General features: G+C 40.2%; 2 protein-coding genes across 2 annotated transcripts; both read right to left on the bottom strand.

The window, feature by feature from the left end:
- Positions 1-1,076: 1,076 nt before the first annotated feature.
- TXNDC12 (thioredoxin domain containing 12) lies at positions 1,077-27,981 on the bottom strand. Its single transcript, XM_015086621.2, has 7 exons — positions 27,761-27,981; positions 13,974-14,034; positions 6,767-6,819; positions 5,609-5,682; positions 4,666-4,735; positions 3,861-3,944; positions 1,077-1,935 (listed from the first exon to the last, which is right to left on the bottom strand). The coding sequence occupies exons 1-7, from the start codon at positions 27,855-27,857 to the stop codon at positions 1,856-1,858; spliced, it is 519 nt and encodes a 172-aa protein (XP_014942107.1). The 5' UTR covers positions 27,858-27,981; the 3' UTR covers positions 1,077-1,855.
- KTI12 (KTI12 chromatin associated homolog) lies at positions 9,212-13,503 on the bottom strand. The gene has a single exon (XM_015086620.3). It carries the CDS (start codon positions 11,138-11,140, stop codon positions 10,076-10,078), a length of 1,065 nt encoding a protein of 354 aa, XP_014942106.2. The 5' UTR covers positions 11,141-13,503; the 3' UTR covers positions 9,212-10,075.
- Positions 27,982-27,998: the final 17 nt, after the last annotated feature.

Here is a 27,998-nt window from a genome sequence, read left to right on the forward strand (position 1 = left end):
CAGGCCTAGGATCTCTGCCCTGGAGAAGAATGACCACCTGGTGACAGCCACAGATAGAGAATTATAATATAATGTAGTGTGGTGCCGGGACAGATGTGTTTGCGGGGGGATACGGGGACACATTATTCTCATGAGTAGGGTCAGGAAAGACTCTCAGGAAGAGATGGCAGTGGAAGCAAGCCAAGCAAAGACACAAAAGCATAAAAAAGCATATTCTGGGGGGAATTTGAAGCAATTTGGTGTCACCACAACACAAAATGCAAAGACATGAATGGGAACAAATGTGGTTGACAGAGCAGGCAGCTTCTTAAAGGCCATGGTAAAGATTCTTTCTTCTGTGCCTTGGTTTCATTGCATATTTCAAATTCTTCTGTAAAATGGGGATTGTTATATATCTTTTCTTTTTTAAAAGTTTATTTTGAGAAAGTAAGCAAGCAGGGAAGGGGCATAAAGAGAGAGAATCCCAAGTAGGCTCTATACTGCTGCGGGGCTTGAACCCATGAACCGTTGAGATCATGATGTGAGCTGAAACCAAGAGATGGACGCTCAAACAACTGACCCACCCAGGTGCCCCTATACCTTTCTCATAGGGCTGTTAGGACTATAAACACATGAACTGGGATAACATACACACACAGCACCTAGAAGAGTGCCTGGCACATACTGAGGCCCAAATATTTCCTTATGTTAATACTATTTTCTTGAGGTGGCAAGAAAGGCTTTCAGCAGGGGAGTGACACTGTCACATTTGCATTTTGGAAAGATCACTGGGGAAAGCAAGGAGGATGGACTGTAGGAGAAGAGAACACTGGAGGTAAGTAGGCAAGTTAAGAGCCTGTCACAATAAATCATCTACGAAGTAGGAAAAGCCTGCTCTACCTGAAAACAGTGACAGTGAGGAGAGAGGGAATCCAGCTATTTAACTAGCAGAAGACATGAGTTCTGATGCCCATGTGAATGTGGGAGAAGCAGGAGTGGGAAGAGTCCTAGATTAGGCCCTCAAGCCTAGTTTTCTTCCTGAAGTGATCTCCATCCCTCCCTCCATTCTCTAGTAACAAAAAGGCCATCACAACACATTTCCTTTCAAAGTTTTATTAAAGTTTAATGGAACAATTAATATCTTTTAATTTTTTTGTTAACCTCAGTACAAAAATACAGTTGACGACTTGACAAAAATGGCTCCACATAGGGCTTGAAGGTTTCTGTTTCTATAACAGTAACAGGGAAAAGCATGCTTCCAGCTGGGGCTGAGTCCAAGCACACAGCCATTCTTGCACACACATGCGTGCAAACAGGGAAGCCCAAGCAGTAGAAGAGGATGGAAGTTTCTGGGATTCAGGAAGAAGCCCAAGATTATTCCCAGGAAAAAATGAGAAGAAACAGGCTGGTCTCCTTGGTGGGGTAAAATTACTGATTTACATTTAGGTTTGTTGTTTTAAATGATAAACTATTTCTGAAGTTTTACTATTGTAGAAAAGATGCTACTTGTCTCCTTTCACCGCCAAGGTGAATAAAGCTGGAGGAAATGGAAAAAGATTCAAATACTGAAGTGTGAGGAATAAACCTCCAAATGGCTCAAGTTTTGTGTCAAAAGTGTCATCCTTTACATTCAATGACAAATAGACATCTTTAAGAGGGTGCGGGAAAAGGAAGTCTGCCACACTCTGCTGGATCCAAAGCACGGAGACCAGTTTCTGTTAGCAGAAGTCTTCCACAGTGACAGCGCTCCTTCCCATGTAGGCAGGAGAAAGGTTTCCTGGTTGGTTTAATTGTTCTGAGTGATTTCTCATTGTTCCCTCCCCTGCTGCTTTCCTTCCAGAACACTAACTTTGATGAAAGAAGGGATATATTCATGTTACAACTCATCTTCAAGATGTTTCTCTCTGAAGGCATCACCAGTCAGCCTTTCCTGAGCTTCCTTCATCCCCTGAACAACTGTGAAATAAAGGTGGGGGTGGGGGGAGTATGAAGTAGGTTTTTAATATCCGACATTTGACAACTAACACAGATTTTTGTTATAGGAGAAATATGACAGGATCTGGACTCGAGATCTAGTTCTGGATTTTAGGCCTGGAAAGTCATTTACCTCTTTGAATCTGTTTATAGCTTATCTATAAAATGAGCTAACACTACTTACTTCACACAGGCTTATTATAAAAACTAAATAAATAATAAGAGCTTTATAATTTATGAAATACTACAAAAATATTACTAGTTACTATGGCTTACCATCCAGGATTAGGACTGTATCCCTGTCATAGACTACAGATGTTCACTTGACATTAAAGGAGTAGAAAACACCTTCCTACTATCCCCATCACATCATTTTGATGAATGCTGCATTTATTTCATGTGCTGTGGAAGTTACAAGCATGTGTGTGCATGTGCTAGAAGGGGGAGTGGTCTTCAATGAAGTAGGTAGTCATTTCTAGTATCACCTATACATAGAAGAAGGCAGGTTCTCAAAGAGTAGACTGGAAGGAGGGCCCTACATAGATGAGACATGAAACTTCGTGTTTATCTCAGGACACCTCTCTTGTAGATTTAACTTCAAGGAGAGCAGGTGTTTTGGTACAGGCTCTCTAATACAGTGACAGGCCAGGAGCTAGATTGAGCCAGAGTCTGTAAATCTCAGAAAGCAAGCCTGTAACCTCATAAGAGCCAGGTAGAATAGTTGGTTACATCCCTTTTGCTTTCCCTAAGCCTTTAGTAAAGCCAAGTTTGAATGTTCCAGTTTCATGTCAGCTGAGCCATGGGGGATTCAGGCAAAGGTTTTGTGTCCACATTTGGACTAATGTGTTAAAAGATGATGGCAGTGTGGAGATGGCAATGGTAAGTTCGATGAAATTCTAAAGGGAATGTGAATCTCAAGGTTCAAGAATTGGGGACCTAAAATCTAGCTGCCCTTCCCATAAGGGAAATTTCCAGCTTTTAGTGATCTGCATTTGGGTAAGGAAGATGACATTCTCCTTACCCATGGGAAGGAGGTAACTTCTCCAGATCTTGTTCCTCTCCCTATTCTAAGAAATAAGAGTTCCGAGGACTCAAAACAAAGTGATCAACAACAACAGCAACAGCATGGCAATGCTGAACACATGGCAACTTAGCAAACAACCCCTTCTTATAGATGACACAGGGGAACTTTGGAAGGAAAACGGGCAGTACGTAGCATGAATTCCATCTCTGCCTCTAGAATGATTGTGCTCAAGGATTAGAGAACAAGGCATGACTGACATGATTTCAACCTTCCTTCACCTGTTTGTGCTGATGCTGTTCTCTTTGCCTGGAACATGCTTTTTGCATTCTTCCGCTGGCTAGGTCTCACTCTTCAAGATTCAATCCAGTCACTGTGTCCTCCAGCAAGCCTTACGTACTCCATGCTGGGCTACACCTCCCACCCCTTGCTTCCATAGCTTGAAATGTCCTCGTATCTGTCCATAGAGACAAATTCTTATCTTTCTAGGTCCAATTAGAGATTACGATCTATGAAACCTCTTAGACTTGATCAGCTAACAGCATTCCCCCTCCTCTGAATTCTTACAGGAAGAGTGGCCTTAGTGCCGTGGGAAAAAACTTAAGTTCTGGACTGAAATCCTGGCTGTGACTTAATTGTGAGACCACAGGCAAGTGACTATCTCTGTAAGCCTCAAGTCTTATTTCCTGTGGTTCAGTTAGCTCCAAACTAGATTTAAGCAGCTAGGGATAGGGCTCAGTCTCATCTTTCTCCTATATTCTATACAGATCCTAGCCAAAAGCTGGTCATGCAGGAGACGCTGAGCTAACATGCTGAATCGAGTCTCCTACCATAGAGCTAGTTAAATTTAGCAGCAATTCTCCTCCTTTCTCTCAACATAACATACCTTGTTCAGCACTGACGTAGAAATACTTGTAGCTGGGGTTTCCATTCTCATTGATGATTTCAGGATGCACCTTGCCACTGGGATCTATTATAGACATAATGCCACAAGGATTGCAGTAATTATAACGGAGAGGTGTTTCAAATGCTATACAGTATATTAGGCCTTCTAGGAAACAATACTTGCCCATCTCTGCAGCCCATTATCTCACCACTCTACCCCTTGTGTTTTATGTTGTAATCACAATGAATTCCTTGCAGCTCCCTGAAGTCAAGTCCCCCATGCCTTGGCATATGCTGTCCTCTTTTCCTGGCATGTTTCTTTTCTGCTTGATGATGGGGGGATTCTGCATTTCTATTGTCTCCCCCACAGAATCCAGCCGAATGCTGAGCAAAGATTAGATGGTCATTAAATTTAGTATCTTTTATAAGTTGTTTGTGGAAAGACATTTGTTAAGTTATAGTATTCCACTGCCTCAGTTGCACTATGAAGTCAAGGGTAGGAACTATGGCTTCTCTCTGTCCCTGTAGTGCCTAGCACAGGGCTTGACATGTGGCTGATACCCGAATGAATGAATGGATGCTCAGTACTCTGTCATTGCTCACAAAAACAGTTAGTTAATAAAAAAAAATTTTCCTTCCAATTTGAAGTTCTAGCATTTAGAACTCCCCTACTCTCTTGAAACTGGTTTTTGTTTGTTTTTGTTTTTAGCCATCCTACTACAATTTCACTAGATGGAGTAAGTGCCTTGACTCCTTTACCCCTCCTTCCACATCACAGATCCCCAGATTAAGGTCTTTCGCCTTACCCAGAAAAAGGATTCGTGGAATATAACCTCCATCAGGGCTGAAATCTTCATCCTTGGGCTCTTCTTCATCCTATTAAGTATAAATCTTAAGTCAGATCATGCATGTCCTTTCTTTCTTCAAAACCTTTCAGTGGCTTCCCCTTTCACTCAGGGTAAAACCCCAAGTCCTTGCATTGGCCTAAGAGGCCTTACATAATCTGCCACCTGGGCACTTCTCTAACTTTATGTCCTTCTACCCCTTGTTCAGTCTTTTTCAACCATGCTAACCTCCTTGTTGTCAAGGCATTAAGCCAGGCATGCACCTCACTCAGGCCTTTGTACTTACTCTTACCCTCTGCCAGGACATGCTTTCTCCATTATCCACAAGGCTCACTCCTTTTGTTTCAAATCTTTGCCCAAATGTCACCTTCTTTTCTATTTAAAATTGCGAAGTATCCCCTCCATCCCTCATTTTAAGCCATAGCATTTACCACCATCTGACATATTTTGTTTCACCTGTCCCACCATATTCAATTCCCCATATATAATTTCAATGAGGGCATAAAGGATACCTAATGAAGAAACAGGAACGTTGTACATACAAGCCCAGCACAGACAAGGTGCTCAAATGAATCACATTTTGCAGAGATCTGTGTCCTGCATGTGTTACTATACCTTTAGTTCAGCAATACAAAAATGTAAAACATGTCATAATTATAGACTAAGACTGAAGGACCTTACAATGTGGTCTTCTTAGCTAATCTCTCCTCCCCTTCCTCCCACAAGTGGAGGCTGGATGGCCTTTTACACCTGACACAAGCTTTACTATTAGAAGTGAAGAGGAAAACACATACATACAGGATGCCTGCTCTGCTAAATATGATTTTACACCATTAATGATGTTAATTCTAAAACAGCAAAGACTTAAAATCATAGCAGAAAGGAGAAACCCCCAAAGTCTTACCTCAAGATTCACCATAACGAAATTATGGGAAAGTTCTGAAATTTCTGTAGATTCTGCAAATTTGGGCTTTAAAGCTAGGAGGGAAAAAAAGAGTTTGAAATATAAGAAAACATCATTTTCATATCCAAACCTTAATTTGCAGAGTTGATTCAAATAACTGAACTCTTTTTTGTTTTAAACTCCTAAGAACCAGAAATCAGGACACCTGAATTCTGGCTGTGTTTCTGCTACTTACTCACACAGGTAGGTCACCTGGAGTGAACGACTTTATTTCTCTGAAACTTTTACTTCATTTATAAAATATAGATAATGGCATATAAATGAAAAAATTATTTCTATTTACTTTTTATAGCCACATGTCAGTAACTTCTATTGAAATAACAGAAAACACAGTAACATTACTGTATGTGTGTGTATATATTATATATACATATACATACATATATATATATATATATATATATTACACTATTCGCACTAATTTTCTACTCCTTTTCCAACTAGGATTCTGCTGAGTGTAGCATACCAAACAAAAGGAAAAACCTGACCGGGAAGTGGCAAGATGGCAAAGTAGAAAGAATAGGTGCCACAAATAACATTGGGTTCTAAATTTCATTCCCACCTCCTCCAGAAAGACTTCCCTAACCACTTCTCATGTTTCTGTACACTTCAGCTTCCTGTATTTACTGTCTATACAACTACTATAGCACTAATACTATACTCTCCCTAACCATATCTCAATTGCTTTACTCTCCAACCCCTTGCAAAAGTAACTGCAAACTTCTTGAGGGCAGGGAATCTATGTCATATATATTTCTTTGGTATTCCTTAGAGCAATCAGTACTGCTGGGAAAAGTCTGTGCCAATGTTTTTTATTTATTTTTTTAAAATGTTTATTTCTGACAGAGAGAGAGAGACAGACAGCATGAGCAAGGGAGGGGCAGAGAGAGAGGGAGACACAGAATCCGAAGCAGGCTCCAGATGTGAGCTGTCAGTACAGAGCCTGATGTGGGGCTCAAACTCACGATCCGTGAAATCATGACCTGAGCTGAAGTCAGACACTTAACTGACTGAGCCACCCAGGTACCCCTGTGCTAATTTTTTTAACTAAATGTTAATATTTAAGAACACATTTGAGGTTTGATTATTTGTACTTACCTTTGCAAGCTCCACACCAGGACTTATGGATGATCACCATTAAGGGCAAGCCACTTGAAAAGAAAACAAAGGAATTATAATCTAGTAATTCCATTTCTTTAAGTCTATCCTAATAAAATGACCATATATAAAGACAAAGATTAATGTATAAAGACATTCAGGTAGTACGATTTGGATTAAGAAAATTTTTAGGCAACATAAATATTCAATAATAGATTATAATAAAATTATTGGTAAGTTCTGACATTCCTATAAATTCTGCAAATTTGGGCTTTAAAGCTAGGGAGAAAAGACTGTAGAAGAAACATCAAATTACAGTATTTCTAAATGTTATGGTTATATAATCATTGAAAATGTTAAAATTTTTCATTGGTACATCAAATTAAACAGAATGGGGCGCCTGGCTGGCTCAGTCAGTAGATCATGTGACTCCTGATCTCAGGATCATGAATTTAAACCCGTTGGGTGAAGAGCTTACTTTAAAAAAAACAAAAAAACAAAAAAACAAAAAACAGAATATAAAATTATCATCTACAGTTTGGATTTAATTGTACAACTATGTACAGAGGAAAGACCCTAAAATGAAATGAAATATACCAAAACATAATAGTTATCCCTAGATAATGGGATTGTGGATTTTACTATACTTTTTCTATATTTTCCATTTTTTCTACAATTAAATGTAATCTTCATAATCAGGGAGGAAAAAACTTTTTCTTTTTTCAAATGATGAGCAACATCATCCACCTGAACCAGTCTTGGCCAAATGAAGTCCTTAAGCTCTCAAGGCTTAAATGCCAACTTGTAGGAAAGTCCTATGTAAGTAGCCATGGCTTTCTGAATCATACAACCCCTGTAACACCACACTACACAATACAATCATTGCATTTACTATATTTACTCTATTACTTACCCATCTCCCTACAATAGACTCGGGAGTTCCCTAAAGCAAAGAACTCAGCTCTCCCTACATGCTTTACATGTGGCAGATAGAATATTATTGATATTATTGAATATATTGATAAATGCATAGCATTTACTATGTACTAGACACTATTCTAAATACACATAATTAATTGTCAAATGAATTATTCAATACCTCATTAGAGGCCTACTACAAATCTGGGGTGGATTTGTACCTCTAATAGTCGTAAAAACCGAATAAGCAGGAAAAACTTATGTGAGAAGTGGGATCTAAGTAGCCATAATAATAATAATAATAATAATAATAATAATAACCAAAATATGCTACCCATTTATTATACATTGTGCTATGTGCTTTACAGGCATTATCTCATTTAAATCCTCACAACAATCCTAATGTATATACTACTAACGTTCTCATAATAGAAATAAGAAAACTGAGACTCCCAAGAGATTAAATATTTGGCCACATAAAATCTAGGTTCTGTCATTTATGACCTAATTCATTAAGTCTGACTCTAAAACCAATGTTCTTTCTGACCATTACTGTCTACTTCAATTTAGAATCGCAATCCACAACCAATAACTAACTTTGAATCTGAGAACAGAGGTTGGAAAAGGCATTAAAGTTGCCTAGTCCAAACCTTCCTTTCACACAGGAATTCTAATATATATCATCTAATATAGCATATGTAACTATAATACATCCACTATATCAAATATAACAAAAGGTGGTCCAGACTGCCTAATGAGCAAGAAACCCACCACCAAGGTAGCCCAACCTTTCAATAGCTCCATGCACTTACAGAGCAGTTTGGAATGCCTTGCTCCCTCCTCCCTCTCTAGTAAACTCTTATTTATCCTTCTAGAGCAGAGATCAGCAAATCTCTGCAGACCTGATCCAGGCCACTGCCTGCTTCTGTAGAGCTGTAAGATACAAGCTATTTTTTTTTCATTTTTAAATGGTTGAAAACAAATCTAAAAATAGTCCCCCTTGTGATATGTGAAAATTAAATACAATACACATTTTGGTGTAGTTTTATTCAAGCACACTTATACTGAGGTGCCTGGCTGGCTCAGCTGTAATAGTATGCAACTCATGGTCTCAGGGTCATGAGTTGGAGCCCCGCTTGGGTGTAGAAATCACTTAAATAAACACAAACACACACACATACATACTCATATTCAGTTGTATACTTATTGTATATGGTTGCTTTTGTGCTAAAATGTGCTACAGCTAATAAGCTACAACAGAGACCCTATGGCCCACAAGGCTAAAACATTTACTATTTGATGTTTGCTGACACATGTTCTACAGTAACAGCTCAAATATTAACCCCTCTACAAGCCTTCCCAAAACTATCTTCTCTCAACGGCTAATTAGTCCTTTCCTTTTCTGGGGTCCCAAACCATTCTGTCATTATCCTGTAAACACCGACATTTTTACACCATAATCATGTTTACTTGTATTTCTCACCAAACTATTAATTTCTCAAGGGCAAAGACAGTATCTAATTCATCTTTGAAAATCACAAGTGCTGATTTTTATTTAATAAAATCAGTGAAAGAATGAAAAAGCTTAAAGTGATATTTGCCTTGAAATAAAGAATGAAGCACAACACTTATGGAAGTTGTCATCATCACTCTAGGTTAGACCAAATATCCAGTCTCTCATCAAGCACTGTCAAAGTACTATTTTGGTCAAAGGCATAACAGTGATACATGTGTCTCTAAATGTTACATTAAGTAAATTACATGAAGAACATTAAGTTACACGAAGCAAAAGAGATTCCAGCAGACTTTCTTCTAAAAGATTTTATTAGATGTAAACTCTAATAGTTATGGCTTTTGCTTCCACTAGAACCAAAGCTTCCCAAGGACAGAAACCAGTGGATTTATCGGTGACCCCTGGCCCTAGGACAGACTAGCAAAAAGTAGACACAGTACTTTAAAAACTGTGGTATGAAAGAAAGGCCAGTGCAGATGCAGAACTGTCTCATCTTCAGTTTCCACTCACAATTGTTTAAAAAAAAATTCATCCATCCAGTCTGCTCTCCTACAATTCAGATGGGGGAAATCCTGGGCGTGTGACACCACAGGTAGAACCCAATCTAAACAAATCCTGTCCACCTGAGCTCTGTCCTGGAGAAAATTGCCAAGATCCTCCAAGCCAGTTCTCCATTTTCTCTAGTCTCAATTTATGCTGTAACTCAAGGCCTGTCACAACAGAGGCACTCAGAGGAAAATGTGAGTAAAATCAGTCACAACAGCTGTAGTACGACACATCAACATGCTCTGTAGACCTTCAGGTTACTTTATCAAGAAACACAGAGAGCAGTGGAGGTTAGACAAGGAGCCAGGGCTTTCCCCCCACACCTCCTCTGTTTAGTGCAGGCTCTGGCTCAGATACTGCAGAAACATGTTGGCCAGCTGAGGCAGGTTCTCATTGTTGGGATGCATTTTGGTGTAGGAAATAAACTGGCGTCGGAGGCGACTCAGTTCTGCCATGGTCAAAGGCCGGGTAAACTGCAGGTGCTCCGTGGTGCCAGGAAGCTTAAGCAAGTCTCCAGGGACCGCGCGCTTCTGAGCTTCCATCAGTCCTGCCAACACCTGGCTGGTGACCTGATCCAACTGGTGCAGAAAGCTGCCGGAGGCAAGGGGCTGGGACTGTGTAGACTGATGCGGTGGGGGAGCCTGGTTCTCAAACAAGGCAGCCCGTATCTCTGCCAGGGGTAATGGCTCCTCTAAGCCCACCAAGGTGAACAGGGGCCGGTCCCAGCGGTTCCGAGAGTCGGGAGCCTCAAAGCGCAGCGTCAGTGCCTCCATAAGTTCAGGAGAGTAAAAGGTACTGACCATACGCTTTTCACATGTATCAAATTCTGAAGTCACAGGAGCTGGAAGATCTGGCACCCCGGTTTCCTCTGGCTCCAGTTCCTTAGGTACAACTGCTTGGGTTCTCCCGCTTGCTACAGAGTCCACTGCCTGTGGTTCCCTGAGGACAGGGGTGCCCACCGCCAGAGGTCTCCCTCTTTCCTCAGTGCGCGGCCTCCAACTCACACTGAGGTTCAGGCCTCGGTGGTCCACCGCATCAGCCACCCGAGGTCCCCCACTCAGACCGCCCGGCCGTACGCAATACACCAGACAGAGCGGAGTGCGCGCCGCCCGCGCCAGGCAGTAGAGCTCGTAGCGGAAGCCCTTGATGTAGTTAAGCGAGTCGAGGATGACTACATCGTGGCGACTGAGGCGCCTCTCCACTGCGGCTCGCAAGGCCCCGCGCAACGCCTTCTCACGGGCCGAATCGGCATACACCGTCGCGTCCTCCGTACCCAGCACCAACGCGTCATCCACTACGTACACCGCGCGGCCCTCGGCCGCTAACGCCCCACGGAGCTCCTCCGCCCGCCGGCTCTTGCCGCTGTATGGCAGCCCGCAAAACACTACGAGCGGCATCCTTACGGGACGCGGCCATGTGCAACCGGGTAGCGTCACTTCCGGGTTGCTGAACTCTCCGGCGCAAACCGGAAGGGCAAAGTGCACTTCCTGTCCCTCTCTACTCTTAAAGGACTTATTGTTGCTGTGGAAACATGAGATCTACCCCAACTAAACCCAGGATCTGCTCTCAGAAAAAAGATGGAAATAAGAATGACATCAGTTATTTATGTCAAATAAGCCTCAAGAGAATGTGATCTGCCAAAGACTGCCCAACCGTTTATAATAGGGCCCTAATGAGCATTAAACATTGCAAAGCAGTGAGCACCATATTTATCATACAAAGACCATTCACAAATGCTAGTTCCCCTTCTTTCCTTACACCCAGTGATTCTCAGTAACTGTTTACTCAATAACCATTTAATAACCATTTCAATCATTCAACTTCTTCATGATTGGGAATTCAGATGAACATAAAACAGTTTCCCCATAGAAGTCTGAATGGGAAAAATAAAGCACCTTACATGGATAGAATACGTTGTTGGGATATAAAAGTATAAAAGAGAAAAAACAACATACCCCCCAAAGTCACTTAAGACTTCATCTAGGAACAGTCATTTGATTTAGAACTTGAAAAACTGGGGCGCCTGGGTGGCTGTCTGTAAAGCTGGGGACTTCAGCTCAGCTCACCATCTCCCAGTCTGAGTTCCAGCCCAGGGTGGGGCTCTGTGCTGACACGTCAGAGCCTGGAGCCTGCTTCGGATTCTCCCTGTCTCTGCCTCTCCCCTGCTCACGTTCTGTTTCTCTCTCTCTCTCTCTCTCTGTCAACAATAAATAAACATTAAAAAATTAAAAAAAGAAAAAAAGAACTTGAGAAACTAACATAAATTTTTCTCCTGGGTAAGGTTGCTTGATAATATACAGGATGCCTAGTTCAATTTGAATTTCAGATAAGCAACATGTTTTTAATATGTCTCAAATATTGAATGGGCCATATTTAAAATTACTTACAATTTACCCGAAATTCAAATTGAACTGGGCATCCTTATTTTTATTTGCTAAATCTGGCAACCCTATTCTACAGAATGTGTAAGCCTCAAAGTCATTAAGCTGTAGGGTCTGTTCTAGCAAAAGCAAGCACTATACAGTTGACCCTTGAAAAACAGGGGTTTGGATTGCACAGGTACACTTATAATGCAGATTTTTTACAGTACAGTACTATAAATGTATTTTCTCTTCCTTATAACTTTCCTAATATTTTTTCTCTAGCTTACTTTGCTGTAAGAATACAATATGCAATACATATAACATACAAAATATGTTAATGGACTGTTTATGTTATCAGTGAGGCTTCCAGTCAACAGTAGATTATTAGTAGTTAAGTTTTTGGGGAGTCAAAAGTTATATGCAGATTTTGACTAAGCAGGTGGTCAGCATCCCTAAGCCCCCATCCCAGCATTGTTTAGGGTCAATTATAATTTTGTAGGTGCAGAAGTGTGAGTTTCTGTGCAAGTATGTGTGTGTATAAAGTAGATGCACAGGGGCGCCTGGGTGGCTCAGTTGGTTAAGTGTCCAACTCTTAATTTCGGCTCAGATCATTATCTCACAGTTCATGAGTTTGAGCCCCGTGTCAGGCTTTGCACTGACAGCGCGGAACCTGCTTGGTATTCTCTCTCTCCCTTTCTCTCCAACCCTCCCCTGCTCATGCTTGCTCTTTCTCTCTCTCTCTCAAAATAAATATTAAAACATTTTTTTAATAAAGTAGATGCACATATTTTGGGTCTTTGTATCTCTCCAGTACAGTACAATAGAGAACATTCATGTATTGGCTTTATCACTTAGTAGCTGTGTAATCAATTGACAAATTATTTAATCATTCTGTGTCTCAATTCCTCTCCCATACAATAACAACAGTTCTTATTTCACAGGCTGAACCAACCTCATAGGTTACGAAGATTAAATAAATTAATGTATGTAAAGCACTTAGATCAGTGTTTAGCCTTCCCTCCCCTGCTCTGCCTTTTCTTCTCCTTTGCATCAGTTATTTGCATCAGTGCATAGACTAAACCTAACTGAAACTCGAGACTATTCAACTTGAGACTGTAAGGCAGTGTGGTTTACTGGTGGAGTGCAGGCTCTAATGCCATAGTGCCTGGGTCTGAATCTTGGCTCCACCGCTTACTAGCTATGTGATCTTGAGGAAGTTACTTAACTGCTCTGTGCCTTAGTTTTCTCATCTCTAAAATGAAGGTAACAGCATTAGCCACCTCAAAAGAATTCTTGTGAGAATTAAATGAGTTAATTCACATAATTCAGTGTCTGGTGCATACTAAGCACTTATTAAATGTTAACTAGTAGTGCTTTTTTTTTTAATATTTGGTTATTTTTTGAGAGAGAGAAAGAGAGAGAGAGAGAGAGAGCGAGCAGGGGAGGGGCAGAAAGAGAGAGGGAGAAATCCCAAGCAGGCTCCGCAATGTCAGCACAGAGCCTGATGTGGGGCTCAATCCCAGGAACTGTGAGATCATGACCTGAGGTGAAACCAAGAGTCCGATGCTCAACCAACTATGCCACCCAGGCACCTCGACTAGTATTGTTGTTGTTGTTATCATCAGGCAACTCCCCAGTTTTGGCTCTGTTTTGGCATAATCCTTCACCTGAAATTAACGTTAAGCTGATGGCTGGAAAGTGTTTTACCACCATAAATAACCTGCTGAATGTATTTTATTTTTACAGCAATCTCTAGGTCCAATGTGGGATTGTACTTGTGACACCAAGATCAAGAGTTGCATGCTCTATCTGATGAGCCAGCCAGGCACCCCTTCCACTATAAATAACCTAAAACCATATCTTGTACCTTGCAGCTGCTTCCTTCTTCCCATCTTCTAGTGTCCTCCAATGAATGTGATCTCCAAAACCTGGAAGGAAAGAGCCTTATAAACATTCACCCGTGAATAGAGGCAAAGACCCAAAAAAAGAAATGTGGCATGTTCACAAGGTAGCCATAAAAAAAGTTTTCCTCTGTCAAGAACATGGTGTTCAAGTCTCAGCTCTACCACTTTCTAGGTGTATGGGACCATGAATGGTCCCATACCTCAAGGCTCAGTTTACTTTCATATATATAAAACAGAGAAAACATGACCTAATTCATAATTTTTAAGAACAGCAAATAATGGTTGTGAAATTCTTTAACATTGAGTATGCAAATAACACTATAAGCATGAATGAGAACTTTCCACAGGGTAAACACAAAATAGGTCACAACAAATCATTACTAGCTGGAGACAATACAGGAACATAGATTTAGGGTCAGAAATACAAGGGTATGGGATGCCTGGGTGGCTCAGGTCATGATCTCATGGTTTGTGGGTTCGAGTCCTGCCTCGGGCTCTGTGCTGGAGCCTCCTTTGGATTCTGTATCTCCCTCTCTCTCTGCCCCTCCCCTACTCATGCTCTCTCTCTCTCTCTCTCTCTCTCTCTCAAAAATAAACAAACGTTAAAAAAAATACAAGGATATGTGACTCCACTTCCTATTAAATGTGTGAATTTTGTAAATGTAGTGAACTCTCCAAGTCCCAATTTATTCATCTTTAAAATCAAGATAATAATACCTACCTCCAAGTGTTGGTGTAAAGATTAAATGAGATAATGTATCCAAAGCTACTCTTATTATTCCCCTAACTTCCACCAAAATCATACCTCTGTTATGTCAAAACCTTTCAGAGGCTCTCCAATTACCTAAAAAGAAAGGTCAAACTCTGGTAGCAGGGCTTACAAAGCCTTTCAAAATATGGCACCTGTCCATCTCCCCAGGCTCACTTTCCACACTTTTTCTAAAATCCTCTACACAAAACTATTTTCATTTCCTTAAACTCGGCATGTACTGTCTCCCCTCCAGCCTTCATTATTACTGCCTCCTCTGCCTTTCCTTCCATCCTCACTTCCAATTTATTCTTCAAATACAAACCCAGAGGGCATCATTACATCTGATAAATCTTCCCTGACTCCCAAAGCAGCCTATTCTTGCTCCATCACAGCATTTCCCAGGCTGAACTATAAATGTTTATGTGCCTGTCTCCCTCACACTAAAGGGAACTACCTTAGGGCTGAGATCATATCTGTCTTATTCCCTCCTGTTTCTCCAGCATTGAGCATTATACATGGCCATAGTAAGTGCTCCATAAAATATTTTTTGAGTAAATGAATCTTATTTAGGCCATATCATGTAAATGACTTAGTTTTATTACTTGAAAAATGTTGAGTGATCACAGTAATACTGTCATTCATTGGCCCCTTTATATGTGCTCATGTTAACTACACGTTATCTCATCTAAATTTGGCCTTGGGGCGCCTGGGTGGCTCAGTGGGTTAAACATCCGACTTTGCCTCAGGTCATGATCTCAGTTTGTGGGTTCGAGCCCTACATTGGGCTCTGTGCTGACAGCTCAGAGCCTGGAGCCTGCTTCGGATTCTGTGTCTTCCTCTCTCTCTGCCCCTCCCCCACTCATGCTCTGTTTCTACCTCAAAAATAAATACATAAAAAAATCTTTTTTAATTTGGCCTTAACAATAACCCTCTCTATATTTCCCTAAACTTCTGTTTTCTCATCAGTAAAATAGGTAAAATAATAGCTGTATCTCATAAGATTGCTACTGGATATTACATAAGAAATAAGAATATATAGTACCTTAGCACACTGCTTAGCATTTATAAATGATCAGTAAATAGCAGCTTTTGTTATGCTTTTCATTTGAGACTTCTAAGGCTCTGAGAAGTTACATAACCTGTACCAGGTCACATAGCTGGTAAATGGCCAAGCTGGGATTTAAACTTCAATTCTATGACTTTTCAGTTATGATACTATCTTGCAGACCTTCCTTTCCCAGAAGAAATTCAAATTTCCATCAGTGTTACCACAGGGAAATAAACAGCTCATCTAGATTAGTGCACACAGGCAGTATCCCAACTAATCATCATCATTTTTCATTTCCAACAGTGTGGGTTGCTAGCCAAGAGAAATATGTCACTTGCCTAGGGCCCAAAGTCTAATCCTGAAGGGTTAATGATTAAGTGAGAGTGAAACTGGGAGAACTGGAAGGTGCCTAATGTGACTGATCACCATCATTCTACCTGTCAATACCTAAACTCAGGCAACTTAATCCTGCCTTGGCGGGACTGACCAAGTAGACAGTTTGGGGCGGTATCCACCTACAAAATAATAAAATCCCAGATAAAACAGGCTTTCAAAATGTACTCACTGGGCTAAAGTAAGCTAAAACCAAATAGTGAGCAACAAATAAAAGGGAAAGCTGACCTGAAAGCAAATGTCTATTACAATAGAGCAAAATGGAGATAAATCTGAGATTCCATATTTAAACAATTTAAAAAAAGACTGAAATGATAATACCCCTAGTTTTCCAGATAAGTCAAATTTCAAACCTTTCTGGAGGAAAGTACTCCCCACTTTAGGCCTCCAGAATAGCCAAAGATGAACAGTTCACAATCATAGATTCCCCCAAACACATAAGAAAACAGGCCACCACAAGTAGGAATCAGCAGAGGCAACAAATAGATTTAGACCCCCTACGGACTTCAGATATTAGAATTATCAGCCATAGGACACAAAGATAACTACGTGTGAACATTTAAAGAAATAACACATGGAGGGTGCCTGGGTGGCTCAGTTGGTTAAACGCCCGAGTTGATTTTGGCTCAGGTCATGACCTCATGGTTTGTGCACTGTCAGTGCAGAGCCTGCTTGGGATTCTCTCTTGCCCTCTCTCTCTGCTCCTCCCCCACTCGCTCACTCTTTCTCTCTCAAAATAAACATTTTTTTAAATTAAAAACACATAAAGAAGTAACACATGGGATCACAAAAATGCATGCAACACATGAAATAAATAGGCAAATCTATAAAGGCACCTGGACTTCTAGAAATTAAATATATAGGGGCAGCTGGGTGGCTCAGTTGGTAGAACATTTGATTCTTGGTGTCGGGGTTGTGAGTTCAAGCCCTACCTTGGGCATAGAGCCTACTTAAAAAAAATAATGGTTGAAATATAATATCAATGGATATTCAGTGATAAAAAGAAATGAGCTAGTAAGCCACAAAACGACATGGAGGAACCTTAAATGCATATTGCTAAGTGAATGACGCCAATCTGAAAATGCTACATAATATATGATTCCAACTACATAACATTCTGGAAGAGGCAAAACTATGGAGATTATAAAAAGATCAGTGGTTGCCAGGGGTTCACGGGGGACGGAGGGATGAGTAGGTGGAACATAGAATTTTTATAGCAGTGAAACTATTCTGTACGATTCTGTAATGGCAGATATATGTTGTTATGAGTTAAATTGTGTCTACCCCACCAAATTGGTATGTTGAAGTCCTAAACCACAAAACCTGAGAATAGGACTGTATTTGGACAGTCTTTAAAGAGGTTAATTAAATTAAAATGAGGTCACTAGTATAGGTCCTAATCCATTATAACTGGTGTCCTTCTAAAAAGAGATTAGGACAGACACATATAAAAAAAAGAAAGACCATGTGAAGACACAGAAAGACAGCCATCTATAAGAAGAAACCAATCCTGCCAACCACTTGATGTTGAACTTCTAGCTTCCAGATTTGTAAGAAAATAAATTTTTGTTAATTTATTAATTAATTATTAATTTATTTCTACAAGTGTGTAGAATTTGTTATGGCACCTCTAGCAAATTAACACATATGTCATTATACACTTGTCAAAACCCAGAGACTATATAGCACAAATGTAAACCATGGACTTTAGTCAATAATAATGTATCAATACTGGCTCATCAATTGTAACAAATGAACAACATCAATGCAAGATGTTAATGATAGGGAAAACCCGGGGAGGGGGAAAGTGGAGGGGTGACCGCTGATATGGAACTCTATTTTCCACTCAAGTTTTCTACAGACCTTACACTGCTCAAAAAAATAAATTCTATTAATTAAAAAAAATACAATGAGGGGCACCTGGGTGGCTCAGTTGGTCAAGCATCAGACTTTGGCTCAGGTCATGATCTCGTGATTTGTGAGTTCAAGCCCTGTGTCGGGCTCTGTGCTGACAACTCAGAGCTTGGAGATATTTTGAAGGGGCACCTGGCTGGCTCAGTCAGAAAGTGAGTGACTCTTGATCTCAGGATTGTGAGTTTGAGCCCCATGTTGGATGTAGAAATTACTAAAAAAATAAGTAAGTAAACTTTGTATTTTTTAATAAATGTTAAATGCTTTTTAATTAAAAAATAAAAAAATTCAATGAATAGGTTAAAACAGCAAATTAGAGACCAGTGGAGAGAGAAATCAGAAGTTATCCAGAATGCAGCATGGAGAGATAAGGGGATAGAAAATGTGAAGAAGAGGCCAAGAAATATTGAGAAGATTAATAGAGCTAGTATAAAAAGAATTGGAGTTTCAGAATGAAAAGATGACAGAAAAGGATATATTTGAAAAGACAATATCACTGGGATAGGGCACTGGGTGACTGGGGAACAAAAATGGGAGGAAAAAATACCTTTTGAAATATCAAACCATGTGAATGTATTACTACTTAAAATACATTTGCATCTTTCAAAAAGAAAAAGAAAGAAAGAATGGCTGAGAATTTTCAAGAACTTAGAGAAAACATGAATTTGCAGGTACACAAAGCACAATCTATAGCAACTGAGACAAATTACAAAATCAAAATACATACACTTACACCGTAGTGAAACTGCAGAGCAGCAAAAATATTAAGATCTTTAAAGCATTTCAGAGACAAATGACATATTTCCTACAAAACATCAATAATTAGACTGACAGGAGCAAACTAGAAATCAGAAGAAAGCAGAATACCATCTTCAAAATACTGAAAAGGAAATATCCCTAAATTTAGAATTACGTGCCTAGCAAAACTATCTTTCAAGAACGAGGGCAAGACAGACATCTTCTGAAAAACTAAGAAACTTTTCCACCATCACGTATTCACAACTCATTATTATTTCAATGAATAAATATTTACTATGTAGTATTACATAGTGGTTAAGAGCATGAACTCTGGACCTAGACTCCCTAGGTTGGAATCCTAGTTGCAGCTTACTAGCTGTGTGACTTAGGGCAAGTTTCTTACCCTCAGTTTCTTCACCTGTGGATAACCAAGGATTACAACAGTACTTACCTGTTAGGGTTGCTGTGAGGATTGAAAAAATGAATACGTTAAAGAACTCTGAACAGTGTCTGGGACTGCAGAATTGCTACAAGTACCCGCTATTAATATAATATGCAAGGCACTGTTCTAAGTACTTTATGAATATTGATCCTCATAATAACCCTAGAGGTAGGTACTCTTATTAATCCCATTTTACAGATGAGAAAACTGAGGCACAAAGTCTAAATAACTCCCAAGTTTATATCACTAATGAGTATCAGAGCTGGGATCTGAACCTAGGCAATCAAGGTCCAGACTCCCTGCTTTTAATCACTACACAGTGGTGTCCCTAAAACTAGAGGGAGGTAAGAACAAAGAGGGAACAAAGAGGAGGGAACAGACAATGCAGGGCCTGTTAGGCCACTGTAAAGACTCTAGCTTTTACTAGGCTCTTGGGTTTTGATCAGAGTAGTAACACAATGTGGTTTATGTTTTCACAGGATTGCTTTGGCTTCTATGCTGAAAACAAACTACAGGGGGTGTTATGAGTTGAACTGTATCCCTTAAAAAAAGATATGTTGGAGTCCTAACCCCCAGACTTGTGACCTTATTTGGAAATAGGGTCTTTACAGAGGTAATCAAGTTAAAATGAGGTCGGCGAGGTGGGCCCTAACCCAATGTGACTGGTCTCTATCTAAAAAGGGAAATGTGGACACAGATATGCACACAGGAAGAGCATAGCCATCTACAGATCCATCCCTCACTGTTCAGAAGGAACCAATCCTGCCGATTTCAAACTTCCAGCCTCCAGAACTGTGAGACAATAAATTTCTGTTGTTTAAGCCACTCAGTTTGTGGTACTTTGTTACTGCAGCCCTAGTAAACTAATATAGGGGGGAAAAGGAAAAGCAAATGAGACTAGTAAAGTGGCTATTGCAATAATCCAGGCAAACAATGATGATGGTTTGGACTAGCAGAGATGATAGAGGGTATAAGATACTACCGGATTCTGGATATATTTTGAAGGCAAAGTCAAAAGGATTTTGCTATGCATATGGGGTGAGAGAAGTTGAGGACAACTCTTAAGGTTTTTGGCTTGGGCAACTGGAAAAATGGAGTTGCCATTAACAGAACTGGGGAAGGGAGCAATTAGAGTGAGTTTTGGAAAGAAACATTAAGAGATTTGATTTGGGTATGTTCACTTTGAGATGCTTACTAGACATCTAAGTATAGATGCTGAATAAGCAACTAAATGTCTAAGGCTGAAATTCAAGGGACAGGTATCAGAATGTGGATGTTATTAAAGTCATGAGACTGAATAAGATCACCAAGGGAGTGAGTATAGATGGAGAGGGAGTCTAAGAGCCCTGGAGGACTCCTAGGTCAGGGGAGACAAAGAAGAACAAGACAAGGACAAGAGAAGGAACTGCCAAGTGAGACTGGCAGAAAACTAGCAGTGCATGGAGTCCTGGAATCCAAGTGTTTCCAAGATGTTTCAAGAAGGAAGGATGATCAACTGACTCCAATGTTCCTGTTAAATCAGAAATGACCTCAGCATTTAGCAACTGGAGAGCAATGCTGACCTTGATAAGATCAGTTTCAATTAGACGAGTGGGATGAAAGCATGATTAGAGCAAGATCAAGATAGCCCAGGGGAAGAATCAGAGGAGTACCTACAACTCTTGCACAGAATCTTCCCATATGGGGGGTAATTGTTAGGGGGAGCAGTGAGTTGAGGAAGGGTTTTTATTCAATATGGAGGAAAGTATAGAGATTTTGAAAGCTGATAGAAATGATGTAATAAAGGGAGGACAATTGCTGATACAGGACAAGAAAGATGAGTCAAAAATATCTAGAGGAGGTGAAAGGAGAAAGGAGTTACTACTCCAATAGAGGGATCAGCTTTTGCTAGGAGCACAGATAGTTTATCCAGTAGACAGGGGAGGAAGAATATATGGACACTGGTGCTAGAAGGTGGGTAGATATAGTGGTAACAATTTTTGAAAGGCCTCTTCCAATTGCTTCTATCTTCTGTTAAAGAGGAAACATGGTCACCAGCTGACAGCAAAGATTGTGGAGAAAGTATTGGAGATTTGAAGAGACAAAGGGAAATTAAAATAGTCCCCTAGGAGGGAAGAACCAGAGAAACTAAAAGAATAAGTGAAGGTCACATTTCAGGAAGAAAATGATTCCAGAAGAAAGCCTAGATACAAGGAATAGTGAACAAATAAATTGGGAAACATGTGGATAAATCTAATTATTATCTTTACAAAGAATGTTAGTGCTCAATTGGTAGAGTTAAAAAAAAAAAACAAAACAAAAAAAAACACCGAACAACTGCTTATAAGTAAAGAGGAGGTGACTGAAGTTGAAATGTTCTAAGACCCCTTTCCATTGGACGGTTAATATATTAATATTAGATTTTGTAAGTATGTAAGTAAAATTTCAAAAGTAATCACCAAAAGAAAAGAACTAGACTGTCAACTTCTACATTAATAAAGGAGACAAAACAAAATGAGAATAAGAAAATACTAAATCCCTAAAATAAACAAGAAGAAAAAACAGTAGCAATGCAAACCAGATGACAGAAATAAGACCAGCTCTGGCAATAACCACCATAAATATAAGTGGACTAAACTTGCCAGTTAAAGTTAAAAAATAGAAATTGTCAGATTTCACTTAAAAAAAAAAACAAAAAACAAAACCTACCTCTATACCATTTAAAAGAGCACCTAAAACAGACAGACTTGAAAAAGTCTAAAGTAAGTTGATTGAAAAGTATGTGTCGGGCAAATGTCACCCAAAAGAAAGTCAAAGAAGCTAGATTAATATCAGGTAAAATTCAATTTCTCCATAAACTGGGGCTACTAAGAAGCTAGCTGACACAGCTAAAGGTCATAGGAGGTTCTGGCTAAGAATAGAGACCCTGTGGCAGCACCATTCAATAGAACTTCCTGCAATGATGGAAATGTTCTAGATCTGCACTATTTAATATGGTAGCCACTAGCCACAAGTGGCTACTGAATACCTGAAATGTGGCTAATGCAACTGAAAAGATGAATTTTTTATTTTGATTAGTTTAAATTTAAGGGTGACATGTGACTAGTACCACTGTATTGGGACAGCACAAATTTAAGAGATTAGTCCAATCCTTTAATACTAGGAAGGCCTAGAAAAAGGAAGAGGCTACCCAAAACCACAAAATCACAACCAGAATTTAGGTCTCCTGATTCCTAATTAACATGCTTTTCCAGTATCTCAACATGTGCCAACCTGCCTTACTGCATCATCCCTAAGAGTCAGTCTAGAGGTATTATTTGAAACAATTCACTACATGTACAAAATTGCTTTGAAAATTTGTATTAAAAAGTACATTGGAGGGCCTCGTGGGTGGCTCAGTTGGTTAAGCATCCAACTTTGGCTCAGGTTATGGTCTCGCGGCTTGGGGGTTCAAGCCCCACATCAGGCTCTCTGCTCTCAGTGAGGAGCCTGCTTCGGATCCTCTGTCCCCCTCTCTCTCTGCCCCTCTTCTGCTCGCACACGCACACTCTCCCTCTCTCAAATATAAATACACTTAAAAAAAAAAAAGTACATTGGAGGGGCACCTGGCTGGCTCAGCCGGTAGAGCATGCACCTCTTAATTGTGGGTTCTAAGTTCAAGCCCCAAGTTGGGTATAGAGAGGACTTAAAAATAAAATTGTTAAAAAATAAAAATAAAAAGTACACTAGAATTTTTCATAAGAGTCATAATCACCACCATCATTTTCTGAATGCTTACTTTGTGATGATCACAATAATACAATGATAACAACAATATTAATAATGACTAATACTCACATGGCATTCATTGTATGTCAGGTCCTGTTTTCCAAAGTTTTATACATATTAACTTATCTTCACAATAAACTTACAAGGTAGAAACTCTAATTATCCCCATTTTACAGATATGGAAGCTGAAGTCAAACACCTTGCCCAAGGTTGCACTGCCAGTAAATGACAGAACTGGGATTAGAACTTAGGTGGCCAACTTTTAGAGTCTGTATTTTAACCACACACTATACTGCCTTTCCAGCAAAGATTAAATGAACGAACGAATGAAAGAATACAGTCTCACCAAAGGAGAATGAAAACACTGACTTCAGATCTGGAAAACCAGGTCCTTTTGTTTCACTTCAAATATAAGTTGAAAGGGTACAGTGTTAACTTTGTTATTAAAATCACCTACTCTCCTGACACCCACCCACACTTATACACCCATGCCAACGTGGAACATTTGAAAACAGTCCAACTTCCTGAAGTGTCACATGCACAGCCACCTAATTTATGCCACTATCTGCAAAGTGAGCTGAAGGCTCCCACATCAGTAGCCCTTTCCCTAAAACACTAATTTTTAAAGTGGGGTTGGGGAGGACCATTTCTAAACACAGCATTTACAGCAGAATTCCAACCCCTTCATCCTGAAAGTGTTTTCATGAATGTATGTGAAAGACATCAGGAAAGTATTATCCACCCACTCCTGCTGTTGAAACAAAAGGTCAAGTGTCAGAGCTGGCAGCCAAGCCTCTAAAACAAACAACACTGTACCTGAGAGATAGAATAACACAGTAGCTAAGCAAAGTCCAACTACAGTAGAGCAGAACTGGACTGGAATCCCACTTCCACCCTCTTGGCATTTTCACAAATGCAAAATATGGCTAAGAAAAATATCCATCCCATAGGATTCTTGTGAATGTGCGTAGGACACTGACACTTCATGTGTCAGTGCCGAATTTTTATTCCAGAGACTTAACAAAGTCATCTATCTCTGTTTCAGGCAGTGACAGCATCTGAACCACCCCCATTGACAACTTTCTTATTTCTCCTGTGAAGTCTTCAAAGGAGTTTCTGCACTCAGAGACAGGAATGGTATACTGGTTAAGAGGACGGGCTCTAGGATTTCTAAACCAGAGAGTCCATATACCAGCTGTGTGACTCCCTTGCCCCATTTTAGATTCTTCATCTGTGAAATGAGGATGATAAGAAAAAATATTATCCATCTCAGAGGGTTATTGTATTAAACTAGTTAATACATGAAAAATGCACAGAACAGTGCCTGGAATATAGTAAATGTACAGAAAATGTTAGTCATTACAATTCTCCCCATAGATGATATATCCCAAATTTTTAGGACACAGAGAACAACAAAATTATAGTTGACTCCTGAACAACATGGATTTGAACTGCATGCATCTACTTATACATGGATTTTTTTACAGTACTATAAATATATTTCTCTTCCTTGTGATTTTCTTAACATTTCTTTTCTCTAGCTTACTTTATTAGATAAAAACAGTATATAATATATAGAACATAATAATATGTGTTAATCAAATATTTATGTTATTGGTAAGGCTACTGATCATCAGTAAAGTTTTGGAGGCGTCAAAAAAGTTATATGCTGATTTTTCGACTGTGGGATGTGCAGGTGTCAGCATCCCTAACCCCTGTGCTGCTCAAGAGTCAACTGTATTTGTTAATACCATACTGTTAATACCAACTGTATTTGTTAAAACCACTCCAATACCATACTGTTAGAGCTGAAATGACTCTTAGGAATCATTTCTAGTTCAACACTCTCATTCAATTAATAGTGCCCTGGTAAGACCAGAGCTACATGGTCTGACCAGCATTAAAACCCAGGTTTCCTGGGGTACCTGGGTGGCTCAGTCGGTTAAGCGTCTGACTTCAGGTCATGACTCGGGGTTTGTGAGTTCAAGCCCCGTGTGGGGCTCTGTGCTGACAACTCGGAGCCTGGAGCCTGCTTCAGATTCTGTCTCCCTCTCTCTCTGCCCCTCTGCCACTCATGTTGTCTCTCTTTCTCTCTCTCAAAAATAAACATTAAAAAAAATTTTTTAAACAACAAAACAAAACAAAAACACCAGGTCTCCTGATTCCTATCCAGTGCTCACACTTCTGTATTTCCTATTTTTAATGAAACTAGTAGGGTCGTTCAGTCTTTTCTCTCTGCAAACCAACAGGCCATCTTCTGGAAAGAGCCAGAGCTCTGAAAACATTTGGGAAGAAATCATACTCATCAAAATTTTCAGGAAATACTGCTTCAGGTAGCACACTTTGGGGGAGGTAGCGTAGGTAGGCTATAATTTATTTCCCAAGAATCCATACCCAAGAGATACAAAAAACAAAAATTTGAAACATTATTAATTCCCTTCAGGAACAATTAAATATTCTTCCTTGGGAGGGCATAATAATAAATATTAACTAAATCCTTTCTAAGTTTATAACACAATATTACATGCCTTTTTTTTTCTAATCCTCAGAGCACAGCCCCCCTTCCTCAAGTTGCCTTCTTACATACTGCTACAGTTACTGGTATTTTCCTTGCTCACCATACATATCACAGCTTATGCAATTGCTTGCTTACTTGCTTTGACAGTCCTCAGACTATAAGCAGAAAAAAGACAGGGATCTCAATGATCAGATACACCATTCATTTCTTCTTTCAACAGATATTCCTGAGCATGAATGAGACAGAAATGGTCCTGGCTTACTGGAGCAGACTATACTTGTAGCAATATCTCATTCCACATGCTTTTCTTACAAAGTGTCCTCAACATTCTTTCCATGGAGGTCCTTCCCCTTGAACACGCCCTTATAGACTACAATGGAAGTGATGCTATGTGACTTATAAGGCTAGATGATAAAAATGCAATGCATTTCCACCTTGGTCTCTTGGGACGGACCCTCTTAAGAGTCTGGCTGTCATACTGAGGAACCCCACACCTGGCCCATGAAGAAAGACCACATGGAAAAGTAACCAGACATGGAACCAAGGGACACACCTTCCCCACGGTGCCTTGTTTGAAATCCTGACTCACAGAATTATGAGCATAATAAAATAAGTTCCTTACACTATTAAATTTTGGGGTGGTTTATTATGCAGTAATGGCAACTGGAACAACCATTAATAAATATATGGCTTAATATCTACCAAGGAGTAAAGATACTGAACACATGACTCTAAGGTATTGCCTACACCTAACGGTAACTGGAACAGAGTAAATTATTTGTTGAGTGTCCAAGGTAGTTATTATTATGCCCATTTTGTAGATGAGGAACTGAGCTTTGAAAGGTGAAGCAACTTGCCCTAAGCCTCTCAGCTGGCCAATAGCAGAATAAATTAAAACTCAGATCTGCACCCACACTCATAACACCATACTCTGTCTCCCTTGGTACTTACATTTTTGTGCTAAATATACAGTAATGTTTCAAAATGAGATTGTCAGTACTGAAAATATTCTGGCCCAGTAGAATTCACCATGAAGTTTCATCACTGAGATGGAAATCCACATATCACCTTCTCACAGAAGTCTTCTTTGACCTTCCTAGCTCAAGTAATGCCAGCTCCCTCACCCTCCCCAACCATTCTTTCTACTCCATCACGATTTCATTTTCTTCACAATACTTATCCCTAGCTGAAATTCTCTTGCTTCTTACATTTGTTCTTGTTCACGTGTCTACTCTCTGTATCTCTGACTTGAATATGAACTCTGTGAGCAGGACCCTTATCTGTCCTGTCTATTCCAAGATCCCCAGTGCCTAGTACAGTGCCTGGAATATGGTAGGTGATCAAAAATTAATTATTTACTGAAGGAGTGACCACCCAACCTCATCACCTGCCAATAAATATGCAAATTGGAAGGATAAAGCAAAGTTTAAAACATCAGGACTGCATCAGAATCACTCCATCCAGTAAGGTTGGTACAAAAAAAGGAGAGGAGAATCCATGCTACCACTCTTCTACTTAGAAAAAGCATAAACCCTGAATTCCAAAGGAGATGTAGGTAAGGGGATGGGGTGGGGGTGGAGGTCACACCGATCTCCCATTCATAACCACTGTCCCCTCAACTCCTCAAAAAAAATCAGTTTCTTCGACACATTGACTGAAGCACACCAAGGACAACTGTTGGTGACCCTCTAACACCAGACCTTCCATCCTTCACCTGGCCTTTCCTTATATACCAGTCCTGGGATGCAGGTGCTGTTCTCCCCAAGGTCCGGAAGAAGCAGTGACCTAACTCTTCAGGGAGAAGGTGAGTAGGGGGATCTTCATAGCCAGGGAAAGGGTCTCTGCATGTGCAGGTCTCCAAAGACCATATTTCTCCCAAAAGGAAAAATGATTGTTCCTGAGGACCTACCAAGTGCTAGGCACCTATGCTGGCTCCTAAACCTGCTTTAGGGTCGTTCCTTACCTCCAACCCAAGAATTTAGGGAGGCCTCAAGCACAACTTCCTCATCTCACCATTTCCCAGACCCGCTACTCCTCATCCCCTAGAAATCCTCAAAATCCAGGAGCGGTTAGAGAGGATAAAAAGAAACCTGGCGTGGCCTAAGACACAGAACGGGAGGGGGATCGTGTTAGCATAAGAAGAGGATTATACTGGGCTGGGGCCCAGTATGAGTAAAGATTAATATAAGAAGGCAGTCTGACCCTTTCCAAGCCCAATATGTCCATCAGAAGAGGTGATGAGAAGCAGGAAACTGAAGCTCAGCAAACAAGTGGCCCCGAGATGAGACCGAAGCTCCATGGTGGTAGGTGCGCGGAGCCACCGGGCTGAGCAGACGGAGGAGGACCAGAGTCCTAGCAGAAGGTCCGTGCGGTTCCCCAAGTGCGGCTCAGCCCAACCCCTCGCGTTCCCAGATTTTTTTTTTCCTAACCGTGAAGGAAG

The sequence above is a fragment of the Acinonyx jubatus genome, chromosome C1 (genome assembly GCF_027475565.1).
Source record: "Acinonyx jubatus isolate Ajub_Pintada_27869175 chromosome C1, VMU_Ajub_asm_v1.0, whole genome shotgun sequence".
Taxonomy (NCBI): domain Eukaryota; kingdom Metazoa; phylum Chordata; class Mammalia; order Carnivora; family Felidae; genus Acinonyx; species Acinonyx jubatus.